Source organism: Paralichthys olivaceus, chromosome 12, assembly GCF_024713975.1.
Source record: "Paralichthys olivaceus isolate ysfri-2021 chromosome 12, ASM2471397v2, whole genome shotgun sequence".
NCBI lineage: Eukaryota > Metazoa > Chordata > Actinopteri > Pleuronectiformes > Paralichthyidae > Paralichthys > Paralichthys olivaceus.
Genome location: NC_091104.1, coordinates 5,914,888 through 5,941,761, shown reverse-complemented (window position 1 = coordinate 5,941,761; position 26,874 = coordinate 5,914,888). Strand labels below are relative to the sequence as shown.

The window sequence follows — 26,874 nt, the reverse complement described above, 5'->3', positions numbered from 1 at the left end:
CACAGATGACGACACAGATGACGACACAGATGACGAAGATGACACTAATGATGAAGACGACGCCGATGATGAAGACGATGGCGACGACGACAACAGTGACGAAGACAATGACGACCATGATGTCGACAATGTTGACAATGACGAAGATGACAACGATGACGATGACAACGATGACGATGACAACACCAATTCCAACTATAACAACAGCTGTTACGACGGATACGACAGTGACCTCAGTGACCTCAGTGACAGCGTCAATACTGATGCTGGGGTTCCCGAAGAGGAGGAGCCCCTGCCTTGAGAGAATAGCATAACAGAAGATGGTACACCCTACAAACAGGGGAGATAGGATGAGGACGACAGCAGCTTCAGAACTGTCAATCATGGAAATGACTCAGATGGAAATGTAGGTGTTGATGCTGCGCTTCCCGAAGAAGTTAAACACATAAATTAAAACGATAATCTTAACCACTGGCTCCATTTACTCTGCTCTCCTGTACTCAGCTGCCTCTCCATTGATAATGGGGGAATGTGGACGGCTTTGAGGTGGTGACATCACAGATTCTGTACTTTGATCTGCTATGATTAATTTCTCAGCATTCATTTCCAACAACAAATACCTTCTGTAGTTTGTTGTGTCGTGTGCTTTAAATCATCCGTGAGCTTCCCCTTTAATAAAAACATCGAAAACAACTCATGCTCCTCTGGAAAGTGTAGTTTTCATCGCCACTTCCTGTCCTGCGTGAGAAGCACGTGTAAACTACATTACCCTTCACGCAACTCGGTCGTAACAGCTGATCGTCGACTTCCGGTGTCCAGTCGTGCCGCTTCAGTGTCAGAAGGAGTTCGAGGATTCATGTTGTCGTTTTGTTTTTTTGAGACACCGACTCAGAGGAACATGTCTGAACACCAGAGCTTCCAGTTTGGAAAGTCTCGTTTCAACCAGGTACCAGTTTCTCACTCGCGTCTCAAACCAGGAAGTGAACTCGCGTGCAAACAGCTGGAACTGGGTCTGCACGTGTTCTGTGTGTTTTAAACGTAATGTCAAGTTATTTTTAATTACACACTCAGTTATAATAGTTCAGGTGAGAAACCTTCGTGAACCTTCACAAACAGTCAGTGTGTCAACATTAGCGTCAGGGTGGTCGGACTAGTTTTTGTCCCGCGATCAAACAGTTTGTGGAGAAAAGATGAAGATACAAGAGAATGTGTTAGAATTAGACAAACGATTGAAAACAACAAGATGAAACAAACATAACTCTGCACATGAGCACTTCTAACCTCCCTGTGACCCGAGTTTAAAGTTCAAATGCTGTTTGGAACCTTGAACGCAGCACAAGATAAATCCCTAATGTTTTTCTCAGTTGCCCCAAAAATCACAGAAAACTGTGGAAACTCTGATTGTCTCTGTGTTTAAGCTTCTCGCTCTGTTTGAGAGTTCATGACCCTGAGTGAACGGGTTCAAAGTTCAAAGTGCTGAAACCTTCAATGCAATGTTTATACAAAAGGCTCAAACAAACCTTTTCGTAGTTGGAAAATTCAAACTGGTCGAGTTTGAGTGAAACTGGTGAGAAATATAATTCAACAGATGTATGAAACTATTCCTCCGTCCATATGTTCAGGGAGTCTCTGAGCAGATTTTCATTAAATTAGCAGACAGTGTTATTAAACTGGACGTGGGGCCTTTGAGGCTGCTGTGGTGTGCTGCTGTATTTCCAAATTATTATTAATTATTCCTTATGCTCGGTAATGAATAGATGATGGGAAGGTGTTTGTGGTGCACTCATTATAGGAAGTAATTGCAAATGGTGTGAGTAGATTCGGCTCCTTTAAAAGATAAGAAACAGTCGTAGGATTAATGAGGAGGCTCCGTGTGTGGAAACAGCTGGCACGCTGTGACATCAGCTGAAATCTGTCTCACTCTCAACCAAACAATCTGACTTAGTTTCTTCTCTTTCAGCCCCAAACGTGTTTTTATTGTTCGAGTCTCTGAACCTTTCCATCCCAGCTCAGGTGTTCCTGTGATGACACGTTGAAGTTGCAAATGTAAAGACGACCCCATGTGTTCTCTTGACTCTTGTCTCGCTGGCGACGGGGTTTCAAACGTTTCATTTTCATCCTCATGTGTTTTCTGTTTCTTTTCAGAACACGTTTTTTGGTCGCTTCAGACACTTCCTGGATGTGATTGACCCCAGCACCCTGTTTGTGACGGAGGTACACAGACTCATTCATTTCCTCTGCCAAGGAGGTTTTGTTTTCTGCCCATTTATTTGTTCGTCGGCAGGATGATGGAAAAACTACCTGGACAGCTTTCCAGGAAATTTGGTGGCAGGATGTGTTTCGTGTTCAGGTCTGAATCAGGAAATGGATCAGAGGGTGTTTTTTTTTTTTTTAACTTTTCCTTTCTTTATTTCACTGTTAATAATTCATGGATCTTGATTTTAAGGAAGTCAGACTTATTTAGGGGGCTGGTATGATTAGTGCTCGATTAAATTTAAAAGACTGTTGAGCCTTGTGCCAGCCTCTCTTGAAACCTGAGTTTAACTTTCTCTTAATCTCTGTTTATCTTAAAAAGTTCCTTCACAGCTGATGCTTTATATCTTCCAAACGTCGGTGTAAGTTTTTTAGGGGAGGGATACGAGTTTCTGCTTCAGGCTGTCTGTTCTTGTCTGAGGACTTGAACTGTCTTGCTATTTTCCATTTAGCTATGTTTGGTTTTGCCTGAGGGATTATGACAATTGACAGAGATGAGACGCTGCTATTAACTAAAATACACCCTCAAATGATCTCATATTGCAGATTCATTCAATATGTGTGTTTTTGGCAGAGACTCATTCTGATTGAGGGTTAAATGCACAGACTGTACGTAGACCATGACTGTGTTGAGGAGTCAGAGCAAAAATGGAATCTGTGAAAATGGACAAAATCCAGTTTCGTCAGAACCTTCACGTAGTTTTCCCGTTTTGATCTGTAGTTTTTTTTAATTCTGTGCCATCAAAGTTATCACAGCATGTTGTTTAATATGATAAAAAATATATCAGGTATATTTCCCTTTATTGTGCTTTTCATTCACTGTTTTTGACAAAATAAGATGAAACAAAGAACAAAGAAGCAGCTTTTCTTCACATTTGACGATTATTTCACAAAGTCTGAGTCAACATGTAATATTAAACACCACGGAGCGTTTACTGAATTGCAACTTGGTCATTTGAGTGTTTAAACTGTCCCTGATGTTAAAATCATTTAATACGGATCATCTCTGTGACTGGGAACATATCTGTGACCTTTTGGTTTTCAGGCTGTTCTCTCTCTAAACGCTGTGCGGCTCTGCACATCCCAATGTTTCCCCCGGTCTCGGCTGTGTTGTGATAATTTCGCTCACAGAGTCTTCAGCGCTGTGGTTCTCTGGGTAATGAAGCCGTTAGCAGGCTCTTTGGTGACAGTAATAGCGAGAGTAGCTCCGAGGATGTGATGAGGTGTGGACAAGTGGGGCAGCTGTGATGGGTGGAGAGAGTGTATGCGCACACACACACACACACACACACACACACACACACACACACACACACACACACACACACACACACACACCTCGCACCCTACTGGGCCAGGCGTAGCCTCAACTTGCCCCTAATGACGAGAGTGGAACAGGGATGGATGTGATTTAGCACAAGATCTCACACACACAAGCTCATTAGAACAAATTGGGCCACATGACCTTGTATTCAGCTCAACATTAGACAATGATAACGCCGCAGAAAGCCACTCATTACCTTTTAGCAAACTCATTTGTCGACTGGAAATCAGCATGAAAGTTTTAGTGAAGCACGATTACTGCAAGTTGAGTTGTGCAGCACAAACAGCAGAAAATCTCAGAAAGAAATGATCAGTAAAAAAAATCAGGAGAAAGTTTCCTGACTTCATTTTTTAACTTTATCTTTGTTTGGTTTTTTTGTCACTTTAGAAACGACTGCAGGAGTGTGTGGAGCTACTCGATGGTTTCAAACGTGGAACTGTGCCTCCTGGAGTGACTGATGCTCAGGTGAAGTCTCTGTGGTTTCAGTACGTTGAGTCAGAAAAGCCAGAATCCTCTATGTGCGTTTATCTAAAACAAAAAGAAATATCTTCTCTTTGACTTCAGAGCAGTTTACAAGTTTCTTCTTAAATAAACCAATATGTTTTGACGTACTTTTTTTATTCCTTCACAATGTTTGTTTTTTTTCTCTGCAGCTTTGGAAAGCTCAGAAAATAAAGCAGGTGAGATGTTTAATCACTTTCCCTCTCAATCACTGACAAACACAAACTGCCACAACAAGCAGACTGAAGACAGAGATCTGAAGTGTGAGTGAATTAGCAAACAAATCTGACACCGCTCTCTTCACCTCATCTCAACAGTGACCTGTTTATCCAACAAACATGCAGCGAAGTGAAACATGCGGCTTTCAAACAGTAGTTCCCTTAAATTCAACCAAGCTGCACCAAATTGAACACTCATAGGAATCAGTCACATTAACAATTCCATGTTTTTTCCAGCGTGATTCATGAATGAATCCCTGGTAAAACTGTGAAAATGTAAAAAGAAAAATCCATCGTTTGTTTGTGCGTTACCTCGTCTGCAAACGAACAAATCACGTCAACATTGCAAGATGGCGGATCCGTGTCCGGGGTGTTTTGGCCTAATTTTTTAAATACACTAAAGTCTGTGATTGACTTTAATCACACAGCAATAACGAAATGCACCACTTTTCATGAGCGTTTTGTTAAAAAGTCCCTGTGCTCATATTTTAGATCTTATTAATTTGTTTTCAAGAACATGTAAAACTCCCTCAGCTCCATTTGATCTGAATTAGCCCAAATCATCTGTACTCATTATCGTCTGACTCGGATCATTATGTGCTCATAACAGGCCATCATCCACCCTGACACCGGGGAGAAGATCCTCATGCCCTTTCGGATGTCGGGTACAGTAGCTCGGTGTGGAAGCCCCGGGTGAAGTGGGGCCTTGTTATATGGTCCAACATGGAGGTGTCGTTCACCCCGGGAACTGTCACATCTCCACGGGGCTCTTCAGGTTGTCTCTGGCCTGTAAAAAGGTCAAACTCAGCAGGGCGCTGATTAAAATCGCTCTCCCACGTTGACGGAGAAGTTCTGAATAAGCAAGCAAACACAATCATTTTGATCCGGTCTCAAAGTCTCACCTTCAAAGACAGGAGCGATTAACTTGTTACGACCGACTCGGAGACTATATATACACGACAGATTTGTACGTAGCCACAACATCTGATTGGTCAAAAGTGTACAGACCTCAACCCTGGAGGCTGAAGCATCAGTGAAGAGAAACTGATGTGTTTCACAGAAGAACAAATGTAAAAGTGATTTATAGGAAAATCTCTTTACAAAGATTAGAAATATGAAATGTTGCAAATCATTAACTAAAAGCAAACAATGACTCTGACTCTCTTTTAATAGGATTTATTCCTTTTGGCACTCCAGTGGTAAGACTTATTTCTGTATCTTTATATTTATTGTTACTTCCCCAAAATATAGACTAAGGCACAAGTGGATTTCTTTTTCTTTGTGCAGGTTGTCGGCCTCCTTCTCCCAAATCAAACATTGGCATCAACTATCTTCTGGCAGGTAAAGACTTTTGTCTTGACCGTCTGTCCCTCCGTCCGTCTGTCTGTGTAACAAGAAACATTTGATATTAATAACAGAGTAAACAAGTAAAACCACTGACTGTAAAATCTTCATTGCAGATGAACCAGGTAGGATGAATGTAGGCTCTGGAGCATCACCACAGTGCACTACTAGTATGATGAAGAGTCTTTAACTTAATTTAATTGAATGTATTTATTCATCAGGACAGTATGTTCCTGTAAATCTTCCAGTATTTGTCAGCCAGACAATTTTCGACACTCGTCCTGCCAACGTGCTCTGAAACCAGTGAAGTGACAAACAAACATTCGACAGTAAGATGCCAGAGTGAAAACAAAAGCCCCAAAATAGCTTTCAGACGATCGCACCACAATATGAAGCCATTCATTAGCTTTGATGAAATAAAAATGTCCACATTAGATCCATTTGATTATTTCGTATGTTTAACACATTCGTTGAAATGTGAGTTTAGGTCATGTGTCATTGGCAGTTTCCTCTAAACACATTTTTTAAGGATAATCAAATGTTAGAAATCTGGTTTTGATCTAATAGATTTACAAAGAATGTGATTTAACACAAAAAGGCTCAACTCTCAGCGTCTCCTGCAGCTTTCAGTGGTGAACCTCTGTGGTGTCACTTTGTTAAATTCATCAAACAAAGGGTCGACCTGGAATCTGACACAAGAAGCTGAATGCAGCACCGGTCATCAGAGACATTAATAACTTCATCAGACAACTTTTCCCTCTGTTGACTTCCCCTTCTTCTCCACAGTGGTTGAACCAGAGTCACAATGCCTGCGTTAACTTCTGCAACCGCAACGCCTCCCAGGTGACGATGAATCCCGGACAGATCCCATGTGTTTAAACATGTGTGTGATGCTGACATATTGTTTTCTTCAGCCGGCTCCAGCATCCAAATTCGTCCAGGGATACCTGGGAGCAGTGACGAGCGCAGTCTCCATCGCTGTGAGTTCAATGTTGCACAGCAACAACTGAGTCACTTATCGATCCATTATTTCAACTGTTATATCTTTTAAAGCATTAAATCTGTTCAGACACGATATCCATCATTAGATAGATAGATTGATTGATTCTTCTAAGTCTCTTGAAGGTATATTCCTCAATTTACTTGGGGTACAAGGTTATTTTTATTCTATAATATTGATCTTTATTCTTATTCAAAACACTTATAGATTGTACATGCACATATATATATATATATATATATATATATATATATATAGGTTAATTTATAGTAATGATAACATTTATAGATCACTTTCCAACACAGAGTACAAACGGCCAAATGTTTAAAATACATTGTTATTATTAATAATATAATAACAATAATTAGATAATTGTTAATTATAAAAACAACTGTTTAATTATTAAGTCTTGTCATTAATTATGATGTTATTATTGTAACAATCAAACTTTTCTTCCCTCTGGTTTTTAACCATTTGTTTTCTTGTTCAGAACTTTGTACTTTGTGTTGCTCTAATGTTATTTATATTAATTCATTAATCTGGATTTTTGAAATACTTTCATATTTTGGTCAAACACCAAATGTCCTCAGTTATGTTGACAGACATATGGAGAAATGTAAAGACGTTGAATCAACCTGTCGTGAAAATACCAGTTGATATCACTATTTTCTTACCTTTTTGCCATTAAAGACTCATGTTTAAATAGCATAATACACCTTCACACACTTGCCTGACATGGGGCTCAAACCGAGCCAATTACTGGTCCGGCTGGGGGCTGATCCGGCTGCTGCTCTCAGGCCTGACAATAGAAATAGCCGGAGGAAAGAAAAAAAAAAACACGGGGTGTCTGGAGGGCGGAACGACAGACCAGGAGGGGGCCAGGAGCTCTCCAATTAAAGGTCCGCTCCGGTGATGGACCCCTGCCATGCTGGGGAGAGCTGGAGGCTGCAGTGTTTTATTAAAGACACATAGCACCTCGATTACAGCCCTCAGTGGTAATACACACTGAAGTCACTCATTTCATTGTTTATGCACAGAAAAATACAGTTTTGTCAGTTTCTCCCTTTTGTGACACTCAAACTATTTCACTGCTCGTCCGTGCTAAACCGGGTTCCATGGTTTTTCAGAATCTGACGGAACATGGGAAACCTTTTGTTTTCAGTTTGTGATTTGTCGGCGACGTGTGCGTTTGTTTTTTTTTTCTAGGTCGGGTTGAACGTGTTAATCCAGAAAGCAAAAGGCTTCAGCCCAACAACCAGGCTTTTGGTGCAGAGGTTCGTCCCCTTCCCAGCAGTGGGTGAGTTCAAAAAGCTCCATGAAGCGCTGCATCAGTGCAACACTGGATGAGAACGGACCAAAGAAGGAGGATCAGTTACAGCACAGTTAGAATAACTCTCAAAATGATAATGTTGGAATATTAGCCTGTCAACATGCCATTTTGTTTGTACTGAATACTGCAATATTTGAAGTACTGTCACATTTAAAAAAAAATATATATAGTGTTTTCAGTGAGAAGAAGTTGAAAGTGTAAAATGTTAGCATATCAAAAGATTCTACGCATTTTACAAAATCATTGTAAAGTAGGTCCTGCTTCATTTCTCTAATTGTCGGGTATCGCGACCTAACGTTAGCTTACGTTAGCACTAGATGACCGTCAGAGTCATCATGTGATAATAATAACAAAGATGGGCGACATGACAGCTCCCAAAAGTGAAGCCAAAGCATCTTGACCGCCCCCTGGTGGCTGGCCGAACTAAAACGTCAAGATACACGTCAAATAAAAATGTCTCAAAGATGGTTTCAGTGGTTTTCAGTGGTTTTCATCACACTGAGGTTTGTTCCAGTGTTAATTTCTCCAGTGAGTTTAGTCTAATTTGTTATTTGATGCTATAAATACGTCAAGATCGACAGCTGAGACTGATTTGACTTTTAATTGAATTGGATTTTCCCGTAGCGCTTCCTCTCTCTTCATGATGCACAAAATTAAAGAAACTCTGACATTATAAATGTCGCGTGTACTTTTATCTCTCATTAATCTCTGTAGCTGAGCCGTTTGTTTCACTCTGCTCCTCGGTCCGTTTTCCTCAGAGACGTTTTGTGAGCTCACTTTTTTTTTTAGACATGTGTGGAGCCACAAAGCTGATTCTCATGTCGCTCTCTCGCAAACACACAGTCTCACCCAGGGGTATAGACCCGTGTCCCAGAATGCCCCAGGCTGCTGGCTCATAATTAAATTGTTTGCCTGCCCCCCTTCCTTACCATGGCGGTTCTTCTAATTAAATCAACAGGTTTCTACAGTGCAGCCTTTGCCTGGTAATTGGTTGCTTGTTAGAACTCTGCTGCCGCAAACAAATTGGATAATTACCCCTAAAGTGGCGTCTATGTCAAGGCCTCATTTACCTGATTTCTGTTTGTTCATTGTTGTTGCTGCCGTTGTTGTGGTAGCCCCATATAAAAGGTAATTAAAACGGCTAATTGAAGCGAGTGAAAGCAAAGTGCTGTTTGAATTTTCACCCGCTTGATTATGTTTGCTTACTTAAGGCTAGATTTATTTGTAATAACCTAATCAAGCGGCGGCCTGTCATTCAATTAGATGATGAAGACCTTAACAGGAGGAAAAGCCGCGCTGCCATAAATTTGTGGGGACAATTAATTGCTTGTCTTCTGAAATTATTCGTCATTATTTGTGATATTTAGGAAGTAATTATGTGAAAAGTTCTTGGATTTCTGTGAGTGTACCACCAGGTATTAGGTGACAGTTAGAATATACAGAAATGTAATTATTTCAAATAATTACAAATTAAATCCACATATTTCAGCATTTAGCTGCACAGACTTAATCACTTCAGTTTTATAATTACTTTGATGCCTTTAATAATTAAATTACAAACAGGTTTTTACATTTTTTTATCTGTTTACTTTGGTATTTGTTATTCCTTTCTATAATTCTACTATCTGTCCCTCTATTAATTGTACAAAAAAAAAACCTTGTAGGTAAAAAGAGCTATTTGCTCAGTCAATTGAATTCCCTCCACAAAGCGACCTGCAGCCCTGCAGCTCTTAGTCAAGATAAGTCGGAACGCTGTTGTCTTAAATTAAAAAGGCTCGCGGCACCAACATTAAACTCTAAAATGAGTTTTTCTTATTCCTATTAGAGTCAAGGAGAAAGGATCATCTATATTAACATACATTTGTGTTCATTTTGGCTCCCGTGAATAAATCACAGGGGAGTGGCACTGCTGTTTGTTGCTCCGTCAGTCACCTTGGTTACGTCGCCTGTCGCTGGTTTGAGTCTCACAGACGTGACGTTTAGTCGGTTTGTGAATAACGACACAAAATGACTGTGACGCACAATATTTAGACATTTTCTGTGACTGGAGAAAAAAGTTTCAGTGTTTTACACACGGGCTCAGTGACTGATTGGTGTCAAATCTGTGGTATTTTCATGTGGAGAGGTTGTGTTGCAATCGATAATGAAAATCTGTGGAGGCTATAGACTAATTGAAATCCTTGTATATTATTAATAATGTGTTTTATGTCAATGGATGAAGATGTTTTTGGATAAATCATCACCTCTCGTTTCAGATATGTCAATATTTGTCAAACAAGAATCTGTGAACTGTAACTGAACATAAAACTAAAAAGCTAATATATTGATGTTCAGTTCAACATTTGCTAATTAACACTAATCCACTGTATCTACAGTGATGTGGTTAAAAACTAACTCACTGGGCTGATGCTGGTGAAAAAACTATTAGAGGACCCAGAACAAAAAGTTTTACCAGACAGCAGCTAGATCCTGAGTTACACACACTCATAGATACGAGTCCCCGAAATGTCCCTGAATGTTTTCATCGAGGTCCGTGAATTGTTTCCTGTGACATTGGTGAAAATATATATATATATTTATATGTTATGAAAAGTTCTCGAAACTACTCCTTTGTTCGGATCCACGCAAAAATTGAATGAGTTCTTTCTCGGAGCACGTCCCAACCTTCCACCAAGTTTCATGGAAATCTGCTATATAGTTTTTTTGCTAATTCTCCGTGATAAACAAACAAACTAAGGAAAAAAACAGGCAGAACTTGCACGGATGTGAAACCATATTATTTAGCAGAACGTTTACGTGTTGGGTTTGATCTCAGTGCAGCAGCTGTGTGTTCTTTAAGTCATTGGTTATTTCCTTTTCTCCTCATGGTTATTAAATGATCATTTTGTCAACTGAAAATATGGTTGTGATCATTAATGATATTAAGATCACAGATACATCCTCTATCCTTGCATAAAATTCCAGTTCAGTCAGTCAGATGAATCTTTAAATACCAAAGAACTCCTCACCCTCCTGCCCCGGCGGCACCGTACCAGCTGCCTGATCTTACACCCAACCTGGATGGTGAAAAAAAAAAACAATATGCTCATTTGCGAAACAACTAAATATGTCAGTTTCTCTTTCATCCTTTAAAAAACGTTGTCTCACCTCTCCGCAGCGAGTGCCAACGTCTGTAACGTGGTGCTCATGAGACACTCGGAGCTGTCGGAGGGAATCAGCGTGCTCGACGACGACGGCAACGTGGTGGGAACATCCCGAGTAGCTGCCAGGCATGTAGGGTGATTTACTCTGTAAATATCTGGTGTAAAATTATCCTGTGATTAACACTCTCATGTTGGTAAATACAACAGTGTAAATTACAAAGTATGAAGTTCACACCTGGGTTTGACTTGTTTAAACATGTTGTATGATTTCCACGACAGGCTCTTATGGAGACAGCCCTGACCAGAGTGGTGCTGCCCATGCCCATCCTGTTGCTCCCTCCACTGATCATGTCAGTGCTGGAAAAGTAAGAATCATCACTCTCGATGTTAATCATTGAAAATACTGTTATTGATTTTAAATGAACAATCGTCTTTAGACTTATCTGAGAAACAATATAAGGATTCTATAATCTGATCGTTGACGGTGTTTATGAATAAATATCTGGAGTAGTGACGTCAAAAATTATGTTTTACAGACGAATTTAAACTTCAAGTCCTTCGATTGAACGTTTAGAACATTTTCCTGTTGTTGTGCAGGCAAACTAGATTTCATGGTCATCGATCGTCGACCAACCACTGGTTTATTTCCCCAACTTTTATTTATTTCTTAATCATTTGATGTGGCTTGATTGAGCTGTGCTGTTTAATTACTGTGGGGCTGTTGGGCCGGCCTTAGCAGCTGCATGTGCTCCTGTGTATCCATGCATTATTTTCCTCCTGCGCTTTGTGCTTAAGAATAGGAGAATTATATTTTCTATAGCTGGTGTTCTGACTTCTTTCTCTGTCAATTTAAAATTATTTCTGCTGCTGCTCATATTGTAGCATCTAATGTTCACCTGAGAATATTTCATCAGAAAAACAACACCAATAAATGGCTCCAGCCAGAGATCTGTCATTATCAACATTATGAAGTCGCTTTTTTATTTTAAAAAAGTTAATTATGGCTTTAATGGCACAATTAAAGTGGTAAAAAACCTATTTGGTGTTCTCATATAATAATCAGATGAATTCCCGAATGCACGTGAGTCCTAATTAAATGACCATTAAGGAAACAATGAGTTATGATCTCAGCGTCACATGTGGCTTTGTCCTCGGAGCTGCTGTCGTCTGATTGGACCGAGCGCTCGGTGAACCCTCTCCGTTGTGCGATACCACTGTAATGATGTCTCAATGATTCGATGTGTTCACGTGGACGCCCTGTGATCGATGGCCTCGCCGTGCCTGCAGTGCGCCGAGGAATGCGGCCATCTTTGTGAACCCCTGACTGCACTTGTCCCGACTGCTCCGAGCACGCGGGCTCCGGCGGCGGCGAGGGCCAGCTGCCCAGGTGTGTTTGGGATTCCTGGCAGGGGAGGGAGAGGGAGAGCAGGGGGCGGTGAGGTTGACTTTGGTTGCAGGTGAGCAGTGCTCAGTTATCCTCCATGTCTGCTCGCCTTCACTGGCTCTCAATAGAGCGAGAACAAGGGGAGAGCGTTGGGTCCCCGGGCGGCCCCCCAATGATCGATGACACCGCTGAGAGCAGATTTCGAGCAGTGACAGCAGGTTCTGTCCTTTATGTGCTTCAGCAGCTGTGAGCGGCTGCAGACCCACAAGTGTATTAAAAACATTCAGCTCAACAGCCCGGAGAACAAATCCCATTCGTTTTCTGAAGAGACGTTTTGATTATCGGCCGTAATATTATAACCATCCGAGGTAGACTCGCCACGAGATTGGAAGTTGTCGGAAATGGATCGCTCGCAATGGTTTATGGGATGCGTAGTTCCTTCACTCTTTAAATAATTATGTAAACAATCCACCTTTTTTTTCTGTTTTCCAAATCCAGTCAAAGGGGCGGATCTATAATATATATATTTTTTTTTTTTACATTTTCACCAATTTCCCAAGAAGTAATGAATTGATCTTGATGAAAATTAATAATATTTCGGTGACTGATCTCTGAAGTTTTCCTGATCTGGGTCTTGGCACACGTGCTTGTTTCTATCTTTGAGACTCCGCACGTCACCATTGTTGCTCCGGGCTCGTTGGTGGTGCATGTAAACAATTAAACCTGAGTGAGACCTCAGGCCATGTCACTCAGATCATGTGAATCAACTCAGTATTGCACGAAATGACCATTAATTAGAAATCAAATCAAAATATTCACCTGATTCGAAGGTTTTCAAACTCAGACTTGTGCCCAAACCTTCTCACATACCTCTCAACCTGCCTCTTCTCTTTCTAATCCAGTTCCCTAAAATGTGTTTCTGCACATGTGTGTATATAAGTGTGTGTGTAGCCTAATTAAACCATGGCAGCCATATGTGTTAATGAGCTCCCTCATTAGGCAGTAGCTCTCCTCGTTAGGGGGAGAGGCGTCACTGGTGGAGGAGAGACGGAGCGGCTCGTTCTCAAGCTCCTGCTGCGTTCGCTGTCCCACACACTGAAGAGGGGATTATCCTACGGAGGGCAGCGAGGAGGGAGGAGAAGCACGGGCTGAGAAGAGAAAATGTATTTCTGGAGATGTCGGGCAAAAAGTAAAAACGCCCTTAAAACCCTGTCGCTTCTAACAGAGAAAACACATTTCTTGCAATTTGGGAAAAACAGTTAGGAAAGAATTTAGGAGACAGTTCAGTATGGTTACGTTCTCATCGTCTGTTTGTCTGACTGTTAGAAAGATATCGCAAAAACTACTGAACCGGTGGTCTTGAACGTGGGCCGAGGAAGAAACCAACAAACTTTGAGATAGACTTCATGAAGGGGGCAGAGCCAAGGATGGTTTTCCACTTTCTTTAACATTGTTTTTCAATATTTTCCAGCATTTTGGTGAATTTCTAGAGAAAAAATGCAGAAATCTTAATGAAACGAATGAGACATGTGGAGCGTTAATACCTATGAACAGGTAATATTTGGTGCAGATCCAGAAATCAACTCTCCGAGCTTAAAGCTCATAAAGAGATGCATACGTTTATCTACCTAGTTTCAGACTGAGTGAAGACATTTAGCTGCAAACATTCATGTCGAGCAAATGTTATTGATCATGACCTAATTGGCTGAATTGCCTACGTTCAACCTTTGTAATAGTTTTCTTCTTTTATTATTAAAAAGAAAATATGTTGAAATTGTTTTTTTGGAGATGGTTATTTCCCTGGTGACTGGTGCTATGCTATTTGCTATGCTAATTGCTAATGCTGTAGTTCCTCTATTTCCACCAGGCTTCCTCTCCTGCAGAGACAGCGGAGACTCGTCCTGCCCGTCCACAGTCTTGTGTGTCTCGCCGCCTTTAGCCTGGCTCTGCCGCTCGCCATCAGTCTCTTCCCGCAGATGTCCCAGGTACTTCCCCCCCCGCCCACATCTCTCCTCTCAGGTCAACACGACATTTATTTATTAATGACAGATTGTTGTGATTCTATCTCTTTGGACCTTCAGAGCTTCTGAGGGGAAACAATCAAACATCTGTGGATTCTTTTTATTGCATCTTTGTAGTTTTGGTGTCAAGTGTTCATTATGTATTTTGATATAGTCTGATCCTGCTCATATGAACTAATCAGTTTGTTCTGTGAAACTTAAAATCAGCTGTTTCTATATATAAGTTCATGTAAAAGCTTTCATGATCATCATCACGCTCAGATGAAATGCATCTTAACGTCTCATGTTCTCGTTTCCAGCGCTTCTTTTCTTCTTTTCGGTTTTTAAATTGTGACTCTCAGCCTCAGATCTGCCACGACTCTTGTTTCAGTGACTGATGTTGACTCTCCTGACCTCTTAAACGTTTCCCATCGAGCTTTACGGCGGCTCTCTCTCCTAATGAGGCGTAGCCCTCTGAGACGTAACCTGCTCTGTTGTGATCTGCCCGGAGTCTCTCCTGCCTTCCGCTGCCGTCCAGGCTCACAGAGCTGAGCTCTAACTTTAGCCTCGCTCGGCCGCGTCGCTCTTCTCATTAACTGGCTGTGGCTCGATATTGTTTTTTTTTACTCCGTCTCTCTCTCTCTCTCTCTCTCTCTCTCTTTCTCTTTGTCTCCTCTCTGCCAAATCACTCGCCAACACAAGCCAAGCAGCTCTGGCTTTAAAATGTTTAGGATTTAATTACCGCTGGAAATAGCTCAGACAGCCATATGGCAAAAAAACTTCAGACATATGTGCCACCAACACTCCTGTGAAAAGCAGCACCGAGGGGCCTGTTTTTCTCTCAAGTCCCTTTTTTGCACTTTCGCGAGGATAGCGGATGAAAAAAAAAAAAAAAGAACTACCCAAAAAGCAACATGAATGCCCCGCTCCCCTGGACCCCCCGCCTACTCAATTTGTCCCACTTCCCCATTTCACACCTACCAAGATGTCTGATTAGGATTCTGCCGACAACTCCAACAGCCATCTGTCTCTGGTTCAAATATTAGGAGCTTCAAACCTCAAATTAGACTGTAATCTGCCAAATTGTCTCTTTTTGCACATTAGCGGTAAATACAGAACATTTCAAGTCTTTAGCTACGAATGAAATAGTTTCGGATCTTTTACGAAGCCGCTCATAAAGACGACCGTGGACGTACATCTGACAGCGCGTGCCAAACATTTCCTCTTGCACCGTTGACCTTTTTGTTCTGCTTCCATTCCCGCAGATCAGCGTGAATCGGTTAGAGCCGGAGATCGCCATGGCAACAGATGGTCCGATGGTGACATACAATAAAGGCCTGTGAGTGATCTCTGCGGCCCGACACATCGAGACGAGACCCGCCGCTGCTCAGCATTGTTCACGCCGCCGCTGAATGGAGGACGGTAAAATTTGGCTGCGTTGGCCGGGGAGGATTTTAACACACGTTGACACGGAGCAGCAGTTCATCCGTGTTACTGACGGAAAGATGTTGGTGTTTGTTAATCAAGAAGAAACATGTGATATTGAAACGTATCAGTCACCTCAGAAAGTTCTAACATGGACACTTACCAAGGAAAATAAGAGAAATGAAGCTCTGAACATGTTTATGGACGATGTGGGTTCAGTTTACTTTGTGTTACTTGATCAGCAGATGCATAGTTGAGTTAGTGAGTGAGGGTAGGTGGATTAAAAATATAAAATGTCTAATTTATTGTAATTGTGGTTTGGGTTGTGTATAAACAGTGGGAATGAAGTAAGGGTGATTGACATGAATGTATTTTTGTGAACTGTGAAAAACTCAGGGCTTCTTCTCTGGTTTCTGCTCTGGACCAGTTAACATGAAGACACTCTGTCTCCCTGTGAGCTCATACGTGTCAGACTACATGTAACATGTCAGAGGAATGATTTTCACCGCTCACATTCTTTCACATGAAACGTTTGCGGCGCCTGAAAGCGGCAAAACTGTTGCAAGTAAACTTCAAGAAAAGTCGGAAATAGAAACTTAACTTTCAGGAGTGATCCTGAATCAAATGCTGGAAAATGGCTGTAGAAATGATATTTTATCAAATATTTTATCAAGATGTCAGGTAACAAAGTAGTTATCACTGTTCTATGCACAAAAAAAGTTTAGAGAGCAAATGTTTAACTTTAACTGTATTAAATCATTCAATGAAATTGGGAGGTTCTGTTGCTCTTGTGCAGTAAAATGTTACACACAAATCTTTATTTTGATAATTATGATAATGCATTTTATTTATAAAGCACTTTTAAAGGAACTCGAAGACAGTTAACAAAGGATTGAAATAATGACTAAAAGACACAAAAGATTAAAACATATTATTGTCGCACATTGAAAGCAGTTCTGAAAGTACTTTGCACTTTGAATACTTTGTGTAAACAAATACATCATGAGGATGTTTGAAGTCTTGACCAAAAATATTTGCTTTCGAAATCTTCCTAGAAATCAGTGTTTTAAAAAAAAAAAAAAAACCCCGCTGCTCTGCCTTTGTGTATCTGTACTTTTTCTATATAAACGTTCTTGTCTCGGTATTATCTGTCGTCAGGATCTGTGTGATTAGTATGTTTGCACAGTTGCCGGGGAACACGGCACGCTAGGCTGCGATGCAGCGTAATCTCAACAAGAAAGCACACGTATGGTGGAAGCTGCTGGAACACGATCCAGGTGAGACAAATAACAACAAAACACTGTTCACAAAGCAAACTGCTGATTATGAAGAATATGTTCTTGTGGTATCAGTTATGAGCAGCTTTAAACTCCATCATACTTCTAGTTTGTAATGTTACCTCACCGTGTTTCAGCATCTCATATATTCCAATAATAATTTGTATTAGCTCCGTTTTTTGTTGCAAGTAATGCAAATTTTACAAAGACAATCTTTGCAGTTTTTTAAAATAGTAATAGAAATGTTATTATATTTTTATGTTATATGTGCTGTTTTAAATTTAAGGTAAAAAAAGTATTAAACAGTATTTCTTCATTTTTTGGGATAATAATCTCACCTGATCTACTTGAAACTACTTGAAATGCTGTGAATTGTGTGTAAATATCTCGGAGTAGCAGTGAGCAGTGTTTTGTCATCTCCAGAATGATTTGAAATGAGTCTTTCTGTCAGTAATTAGTCTGTGTCATTTGTAATTCAGTGTGTTTACTGCTGCTTGACAGTAACTGAAGCGACGTGTGTGTGTGACAACTGTGACCTCGCTGCATGGTTTATCACTCAACAAGCTTATTTTATAACCAGCACTGACAACGCATGTGTCGTGTTATTTGAGGAAACTGAAAGGCTTCTGACTTCTTACAGGAAAAATAACCAAAACCAACAACAAAGATCCAACCCGTCTTTGTGTTTCACGTGATTTCTCCGACACCTCTGCAGCAGCAGCAGCGGGGATCTGTCGGCTCCTTCCCCCACCTTCACGCCGCTCTGCTCCTCCACAGAGACTCTTGTTTTTCACGGCAGATTCCCGCTCTCGTCCTGAATCCTCCTCTCTGATGACTCAGGCGACAGGAGACACAGTGTTTAGGGAGACGGGCATGATTTTTCCAATTAGCTGTTTTCCTACCAGACAACCGAGGGGCGTAGCTCTGGTTAGTTGTGCCGACCTTTTACCTAAACTCCCCGAGATGTGCTCGGCCTCACGTGTTTGTCGAGTCAAAGAGACGGTTTTAAGGCCTTTTTGTGTCACAATGAGCTGCGAGTGATGTTTATTTGCAGAATGAGGAACGCTGAATCTCTCTTTGCTGTGTGTTTGCACCTGCAGTGAGTATAGGATGTCCTGGAAACTCAAAACAAGGCCCGTGGCCCCTTTTGCAACTGCAGATGTCTGACGTATTGTGTGCGGCTTCAGGTGAGAGACCACTGCAGCGTATTTTACTCATCGTCTCTCTGCCTCTTAACTTACAAAACATCAGGGTCGGGGCTCAGCTCTAAAGGCTCGGGGTCATTAGGAGGAGATTCCTTCCGTTTCTCCTGACAGGTGATTATTACTGAGGCAGTTAGTGAAAGGGCCGTCGCACAACAATAACTACTTCACCTCTCTTTTTTTCAGAAGCTGGATCCTTTGGATGGAAATGATTTCAGCCCCAAACCCCCCCCCCCCCCCCCCCTGCAGGAATTCAGAGGAAATACCGGCTGATAAGTAAAACACCTGACACCTGTGCAACCGTCCTGCAGCATTCCTGACACCTCAGCCTCAATCACTGGTTCCCAACACAAGACAAACCCTCCTGAGGCGTCGTTCTCTTCACTCTTGTTCCTACGTCTCTTTTGGTTTTTCAAGGGTTATTTTTTTAACCTTGGTTTCACGTCGCAGAACTCCCTGAAAATGGAAAAATCCCTCTTGGACCTCCTCTTGTCGCACTTAGTTCGGAGCATCTGCAGGTTTTTCCTTCCAATCAAACACTGCAGCAGGATGTTTCACACTGATTTGCATATGCAACTCCAGCCGGTGAGGAGCAGCTAATGAGTGGAAGCTGCAGCTGGTTTACATGAAAACCTGCAGATTTCTGGTTCACGTGCTGCAAAATTATATAAAAACATTTTGTTTTCCCGTCAGAGAAATAGTTTTTATTTCTAAAGCATCATTTTTTTTTTTTTTTACACGTTCTGCTTGAAAAGTAACGAAACCTTCAGACACTCAGCTCATGGAGATGTCGTCCATCGGGGACAAATGTGGCACGGCAGACGAAGCACACAGCTGTGAACTTGCTTTTATTATATGGCACAACTCGCCCCTGACTCCAGAGGCTTCTCATCTGTCCCAGAGTCACGCACAGCTGGCCGTGAGTCTCAAGTCCCAGGAACAAATCACGCAGAGACAGATTGGGAGATTTTCTTTTGCTTCATTTCCTGTTCTTGTTCTCGTGGCCTTTTCTCCAACTCGTGGATTTAAAGTGTGCGACAACACGTTGACTTGTCACTTAGGGAACATGTTGAAATGAACATGGTGCACAGGTGGCGTGAGCAGTGAGGTGTTAATGACCTAAGCAGGTGGTAGAAACAGCTTTAATGAAACAAATAGCCTCTTTCAGAAACAACCTTCAAACGTGGCCTATGTACAATTTTAAAAAAAAACAAACAAACACTATGATGGAGGTTGACGTTGTTTCTCTTCAGCTTTGAAGGCGATGATGACTCGATGGAGGCACCTCTCCTCGTCCAGTCTTTAAATATGATGCGTTTCCCAGTGTCACAGATTCTAGCATCTCACTGAAGAGATGTGCACTGATCACATATGTAGTCCATGTGTGTCGTCCTCTAACGTGTCTAATTATACTCAATAATATTACATAATAAATAGTGTTGGTCCTCTGGTGCGTCGGAAGGGGACGCAGGGTTCGGGGGCAGCGGTGTTGGACCGAGGTGTTTAGTCCTCCGAGGTCACGTCGATGTCCTCGGAGCTGGCCTGCTTGGTGGCGATGCGCCATCTGTTGATGTGGTGGTTTCCCTTCTTCTTCTGCTGGCTGTCTGGTCCCTCCTCCTCCAGCTTCTGTCGCTTGTACTTGGTCCGTCTGTTCTGGAACCACACCTTCACCTGGACGGAGGAATAATGTCGCACGCTGTTAATTCATGTGTCATTTCAGAGATGCAACTCAAAAATCATACGACGAGGTGGACATGTTGGCTTCTCACACGGGTGTAACGTAACGTAGGTGTTTTCGGTTCGAGGGCCTCGGACCCCCTCCAAAGAAGGTTGTGTTTACACCCCTGTCAGTTTGTTTGTTGGTTTGTTTGTACTTAAGCAGGTTTACACAAAAACAGCTCGATGGATTTCCCCAAAATCCGACGGAGCGATATCGTACGGGTCAGGGAAGATTGTGGTGGAAATCCGGATCAGGTGGATCCAGGAGAGTTTTCCCAGTGAATGATATTCATGGGTCTTAATGGAAGAAAAATCCAGCATATTTAGGAAGTGAACTCTGAGTGTGTGCAGCTTGATTTAATAATTAGAATCTAGTTTTTAATGTCTGGACTTTAGAATGTAAAGGGCCTTGAGATGACGTACGTTGTGATTTGGTGCCGTGCATATAAAGTTTAAATTGAATTAATTAAAACTGACAATTATCTTCATGATCTGACGATGAACTCGTTTCATTTCTTTGACTTAATGTTAGAAAATTGCAAAAAAGCACAAAATTAAAAAGTGTCGCCTCCAAATGATCGATATTCTAAACAATGTTATAAAACAGAGAAAAGCAGCAGATCACCGTCGTGTTTAAGGGTCAGGGTTCTAACCCGGAACATGAAAAAACAACTTTAACAATTATTCTTTTATCAAAATAGTTTCCAATTAAATTTCTGTCATTCACCTAATCAATGAATCACATTATTCTTTCAACTCTATCTGTGATTTTACTTCTCGGGACAAGTTGAACAATGTGTCCGTATGGCAGCCTCTAAAAAATGTTTATATATTTATCTTTTGCTCGAGAACTTTGACCTGCTATCTTTTCTTTTCAACACTCACCGATCCTTCACTTCATTTATGCTTTTTATCATGTTCTCCTTCTTCGTCTACGCAGGATGTGAAATGCAAAATGTTCATAAACTGCTAATTAAATCTGGAGCGTTGACCTCTCATGGCATTCATGAGTGAAAATTGCGTTACGGTAAAAGGTCAACGAGCTGAGCAGCTTCCTGACTGGCTCGTGTTGCCGCTGTGACCTTGGAACATGAGCCTGGCTGAGTAACTTATATTTGTCAGGATGCATTTTTTTTTTTAAATAGCAACAAGCTCTGGGCGTCATCACATCAGCTTCTTCCACGCTGGTGCCTTTCTCTCTCTCGGGCCTCAGGGAAATTATCACACGGCCACAAACATGTTTTTACTCTTTAAGAGCCCGGATGTACAGACGTCAGGAGCTGGTGGTACTGTGTGTTCTTTTGTGGAAAATAAATTAATAGTTACTTTCCCAAGTGCCCGAGGGCTCATTTCCAATCCCCAGCAGAGGTGGAGCAGAGTTTGATCCCCGTTTGAGTGGAAATTACCATCCTCTGTGTTTACGTGCTGCATTTTTCTTGGATTTCTATACATTTGTTTTGAGGTTTTCACCGTTTCTTTACCAGCTGATTGTAAGTTTCGGGTGACAGCGAACATTTCTGAACAGACTAGATCACATCTACTGGGTCAAATGACATCTGGAGATAATTCAATCAGAATTTGTGAGATCTGTAATTTTCATACATTTAAGATCTTATAATCCTGTTGGCTTGTGTTTGTGTCGTCTAATTTTCTCATGGTTGTCGCAGTTTATACTTTGTGTGAGTTAATATTCAGTTCACTTCATAATGCAGCTTGTGCGTCATTGACTGAACTGGCAAACTGCATTTCTCCGAACTGCTGACTCGGGGAAACCTCTCGTTTTATTGCCCATTAGGCCTAATTGACGCCCAGATAATGTTGCCTCGTTAAACTTGAGCATCAATAATATTTACATTTCAACCTATAGAATGAATTAAACACCTTTGAGACACTTCCCTCACTGAGCTGCAGCCACGTCTGTGTGGGAAGATAACTTTTTATATATCTTCAGATGCCAAATGTTCTTATTTTCTTACCACCAAGATTATTTTATACAGGTAATTACAATTTTCTTTATTACCATTGTAACAGACTGATTGTTAATATTAGAGCGTAACAATTCATTAATGATTGTTATAATATTATAAATTCAAATCACTCTAGTTTAAGCAACAGGACATACATGTGTTTTCAGGACTAATTGTTTATAATCAACTTTCTATATTTTGAACTAATTTTATCATTATTATTCTTTTACAGAGGATTTAGCTTCATTATTTCAAGGATATTTCCTTTTAGCTTGATCACCCTCGACAGTAAGATTTATTAAAAGTGACAAAAATGAGAAGTAAAGTTGAAATTATGTTCTAAATATTTAATCTTTATTAACTTTAAACACCTTCTGATTGTTCTTTAACGATGAGAACAATGCTAAAATATTGAGCTAATTTTTCTCCAAGCGTTAATATTCCCGCCACTTTTTTTTAAATCAGACTAATTGTTACGTTTTTAGTTTTTGCATTATCGCAAAAAATTTGACAGTAACATGAACACGAACCTTTCAATCTGTAGTGTAGTGGAATAAAATGTCTGAAGTAACAGAACTCGTCAGTAATGAGAGAGAACTTTTTAACCTTTTTAATGCTAACAAGCCTTCAACTTCAACTTCATTGTCCCTCAGAGGACATTTGTTTTGCAGCCTGGGAAAAAAAAAAAGCTCAAAACTCAAAGGCACAAGAAAAAAAACATGAAAAAGAGACATGAAAACATCAAATGACAGAAACCTAGAGTTTGTAAAACCTGATTTAAAACCTCCTCAGAGCCTCGTCGGTCCCCAGGAACCGTCTGCTGAGTTAAAGAATAACAGAGGCTCACCTGTGTTTCAGACAGACTCAGGCTGTTGGCCAGCTGCTTCCTCTCGGCCCCCACCACATAGTGATTCTTCTCGAAGGCTCTTTCCAGCCGCAGCAGCTGGGACGGAGAGAAGGCCGTGCGGATGCGTTTGGGCTTCCGGGCGAAGGGACCGTGGAGCAGGAGACTGTCCTGGGACACCTCGTTACCTGGAGGACAGAGCAGCCACATCAGAGGAGGTAACACCAACAACCCCAACATGAACATCATTAATCACACAATAATCATGGACACTGTGCACTTTGACTGTCTCATGGACTTCATCAGACTTTTAATACAGCTACTCTGAGTCTAAAAATAAATGAATGAAGCTGTGGTTGTTATACCAGGATAAGGGAAAGAAAAGGTAATACTACTAATAATAATCATTATTATTATAATAATAATCATTATTATTATTAGTATTAGTAGTAAATATATAATGATGCCATTTATTTTTGTCGTTTTTTATTCCAAGGCAAATGAAAGACATTAATAGACATTAGTAGTAATAGTAGTAGTATGGTAATACTATTATATTTGTACAAGTAAAATTACATATTAATGTAGTACATAATGATGACATTTTTTAAGACATTAAATATTTGTACTGTTCATACGTTTATTTTCCTGCATGTGGGAAACTACCAGGTAATAATACCATTAATAATAATACTATTAATAATGCCATCATCATTATTAATATTATTATTTAATGTACATGAATATGAACGTAGGTTTGTTGATATCTTCCTAAAATGTCTCTTATATTAAACAACGTGCAGCAGCGAAATATCTCTCATGAAATAAATAACTGATGATTATTTAATTTCAACTTCCCATTTCACACCGGATCTGTAAACATACGGAAATTATGACAATGTCAGAAAAATAATGAAATATTTTCTACGGTTCATCTTTTCATGTAAAACCGCGTCGTTAACGCGTCATGAGTTCAAAACATCAACCAAACATTGAGTTTAGGAGAAAATGTTTCAGTGGAAATATTTAACAGATCATCTCAGATATTCTCGTTTATATGTTTGAACTTTTTAATTCATTTGAAAATCTATCAAACAGATTTCATATCAAGCGAAAAAAAAGATTTTACGACCAATATCGGTTGATTAATGTATTTTACAATATGTTGTTAAAAATCATTTACATCATATTATTATAGCATTTTTCTGTGGTAAAATTCCCCAGAGTTTTTTTTTTTATATTGTAATTACACCCAACTTCAATGTTTAAAATAATGGTTTATTAATTTCCGGACATGTTGGAGATTTAAATCATTTGCATCGTGGTTAAAAATTAATTTTCGTATTAACACGTCATAGATGTTTCTGCTGGTTAATAACGGAGCTAAATCACTGCAGACTCTGTTCAAATCCTGATTTTAGATTTCCTCCCGTTTATTCCCGTTCTGCTGAAATGATCCTCGTGGCTTTAATCTCTGATGTTGTTCTGCAGAGAAACTGTGGTTTAACCTGAGGCGAGTTTTCATGTGAGGGACGAGAAAAAAGAAAAGCAACATCCGCGCTTATCTCGTGCTGCTGAGGTTTCCTGAGGAGCTGAGAGTGGAGATGTGAGAGCATCCTGCAGCCAGACCTTCCATTATATAGACTCGTCCTATAAACTACACATTCTTTATTATACGTGGCTGCAATTCCATGTTATCTTCGATATCTAGAAGTTATTCTTTACAAAGACATAAGCTTTATGAATTGTGAGAAGTTAATAGGACTTTTAACTAGATTTCGTGTCTTGTGTTTGTGAAGCACTTAAATATATATATAAAAATATATATATATACATAAATAAAACGTTGTATTATTATTATACATTTCACTGAATATATTCACTTACATTTTTAAGGAGACCTTAAGCGATAGATTCGGTTTTATTCATTTATTAGGAGTCTTGTCTTCTAGTAAATTCTATTTAGATCGCCACCTCACTCACCCTGAAACCTGTGTCCGAAGAACCTGTTCCGTAGAACCCAGGGGTAGAAGTTCAGCGGGTCTCGGTGTTGCGTCCCGAAGAAGTGCGGATGCTGGAGGTGGGAGCCCCCGAGCTGGTGAGGCGACACGGTGAGGGAGGGGTGGTTCACCGCATCCGGGAACACCAGGTCCGGGCTGTGGTACAGGGACCTGGCCGCCGGTGGGTGAGCCTGGTACCCGTTCATTAAGGCATCTGTCGCCGGGTTGGAGTAACTTAAAGCCGTGGGGCGGATGGGCTCCTCGGCCGTGAGAGGATTCTCCTTGGCCACCAGGGACTCTATCGTGAAGCAGCGCTTCCCCGCAGACGAAAACATCATGTCTCGGAAGAAACAGAAACTGGAAAAGAAAGATAATCGGTTCTCCTTCTTGTGGCTCCAGTGTCAGTGATGCATGTTGCGCGCGGACGGTGTGTGGAGGTGCTGCTCCGGTGGAGGTGCTGCTACAGAACTCAACAGTGCTGCAAATTGCCCTGATCCATGGAGGCTGTGCCGTGCGCACTCGGAGCGTCTCTGTGCACAAGTGCGCGCCGAGGAAACGCGCCCTGGAGCTTCCAATGGATCCTGACGCAGCGCAGGCGGAGATCTGATTGGAGCAGAGCAGCTGCCAATAGTTCTCCACAAGTGCCTGCTCCTCAGATCACACACAGAAAGGGCAGCTTAGTTACTGAGGCACGCTGGGAAAACATGTGTGCTCCAATTAATGGCTCATTGCGAGTCCACGCTCGGCCCTAATGTCTGGGTTTCTGAGGGGGAACAATCCGCCGCTGGGGCTGAGAAAGTTCCACTTATTGTTTCAGAGGCGTTTTCTGCTGCGGTGTCAATATTTGGAGCCAAAAATAATGAATCTTGTTGAAGAAAACGACCCGTGGAGAGAAATGGGATTTTTATTTGTCACCCTATAGAAGCTGTGTATCATCCAGGCCCCTGTTCACCCCCATCACACAAATATAAAGCTCCTTTTTTTTTTTAACCAATTATGAATAAAACCTTCATTTACGTGAAACGTGCATTGAAACTTGAAATAGAGGAAAGATCCAGATTTGACCTGAAACTTTTTTCTTTCCATTTGTTTTTTTTTTAAGTTGAAAACATCAGAATATTTTAGAGACCATATAATTCTGCTGAATAAGATTTTCATCTGAATTAATCTGCAGCAGGAAAAACAGTAAAATTCTTATTCTGTGGATTTAGATTTTTATTTTTGTTTGAAAAGAAACGTTGAAAAAAAAAACATTCTTAGATTAAGTTTTACTGATTTTTTGTTTGCACCTCACATAAGAATGAATATGTTATCATAGTAATAACAGGCTACTAATAATACTAAAACTACCAATATTAGCATACTGCTAATTCTGCTAATAATAATGATATTGATAAATATGCCCTAATTATTCAACGTTGCAATTTAAAATAGATGAATCTGCAATGAATCACATGTAATCTAATGAATTTAAACTAAAATATGCTTTAGTCTTTCGGTGGCAGTTTCCATTTACAGGGATTTTATTTATTCAAAATGTATTTTATTTCCCCACAAATTGTGCAAAACGAAGATCATTCTGGGAGAATGTCGTTTCTGGATATAGACGTATTATACCATCGGTTGAACCCCCTGACTGGACTCTTTTTTAATAAAGTGAGTTTGTTCGTGTTGCAGCAGGAAAACCTCCGGATGTAAATGTGCAGGTTCGTCCCTCTGCAGCTGAAGCCGGTGAATCATTTACCTCCTAATGCGCTCGTTTGCTCGGAGGTTGCATTAGAAAATCATTACCGATGGAAATTATGAGGTAAAACAAGTTGTTGATTAGGTGTTTAGAGCTAAAGGCTCCTAAAGACGGCGATAGATTCCTGTAAGTAGCTTTATATCCAAAAAAAGCGCATTTATATACAGGTTTATACTCCTCGTCCAGTTTAGAGAGTGTG

The 26,874-nt window shown here is 40.7% G+C and overlaps 2 protein-coding genes across 4 annotated transcripts; one reads left to right on the top strand and one right to left on the bottom strand.

Moving 5' to 3' along the window:
* The first annotated feature begins 757 nt into the window (after positions 1–757).
* Positions 758–16,691, top strand: sfxn5a (sideroflexin 5a). Of its 3 annotated transcripts, none has more exons than XM_020097840.2 (14): positions 758–946; positions 2,146–2,214; positions 3,965–4,042; positions 4,231–4,257; positions 4,907–4,961; positions 5,470–5,495; positions 5,584–5,637; positions 6,427–6,483; positions 6,555–6,620; positions 7,847–7,937; positions 11,128–11,243; positions 11,393–11,478; positions 14,365–14,482; positions 15,763–16,691. In XM_020097840.2, the coding sequence occupies exons 1-14, from the start codon at positions 857–859 to the stop codon at positions 15,838–15,840; spliced, it is 1,011 nt and encodes a 336-aa protein (XP_019953399.1). In that variant the 5' UTR covers positions 758–856; the 3' UTR covers positions 15,841–16,691. The 3 variants fall into 3 exon arrangements, with proteins under 3 accessions (XP_019953399.1, XP_019953401.1, XP_069391350.1); XM_020097842.2 differs by lacking the exon at positions 758–946 and adding an exon at positions 1,966–2,046; XM_069535249.1 differs by lacking the exon at positions 758–946 and adding an exon at positions 1,966–2,046 and having other exon boundaries at positions 3,965–4,047.
* Positions 16,692–19,525: 2,834 nt separating this feature from the next.
* Positions 19,526–25,467, bottom strand: emx1 (empty spiracles homeobox 1). The gene is made up of 3 exons (XM_020097866.2): positions 24,915–25,467; positions 22,935–23,119; positions 19,526–20,072 (listed from the first exon to the last, which is right to left on the bottom strand). Exons 1-3 carry the CDS (start codon positions 25,267–25,269, stop codon positions 19,905–19,907), a joined length of 708 nt encoding a protein of 235 aa, XP_019953425.1. The 5' UTR covers positions 25,270–25,467; the 3' UTR covers positions 19,526–19,904.
* Positions 25,468–26,874: the final 1,407 nt, after the last annotated feature.

Coding starts and splice junctions, on each gene's coding strand:
- emx1 (XM_020097866.2), bottom strand. CDS start 25,269: ATGATGTTTTCGTCTGCGGGGAAGCGCTGCTTCACGATAGAGTCCCTG. Junction 23,120..24,914: donor CTTCGGACACAGGTTTCAGG/GTGAGTGAGGTG, acceptor TCTGTCCTCCAG/GTAACGAGGTGTCCCAGGAC. Junction 20,073..22,934: donor TGAGTCTGTCTGAAACACAG/GTGAGCCTCTGT, acceptor TCCTCCGTCCAG/GTGAAGGTGTGGTTCCAGAA.
- sfxn5a (XM_020097840.2), top strand. CDS start 857: ATGTTGTCGTTTTGTTTTTTTGAGACACCGACTCAGAGGAACATGTCT. Junction 2,215..3,964: donor GCACCCTGTTTGTGACGGAG/GTACACAGACTC, acceptor TTGTCACTTTAG/AAACGACTGCAGGAGTGTGT. Junction 14,483..15,762: donor TCTTCCCGCAGATGTCCCAG/GTACTTCCCCCC, acceptor CCATTCCCGCAG/ATCAGCGTGAATCGGTTAGA.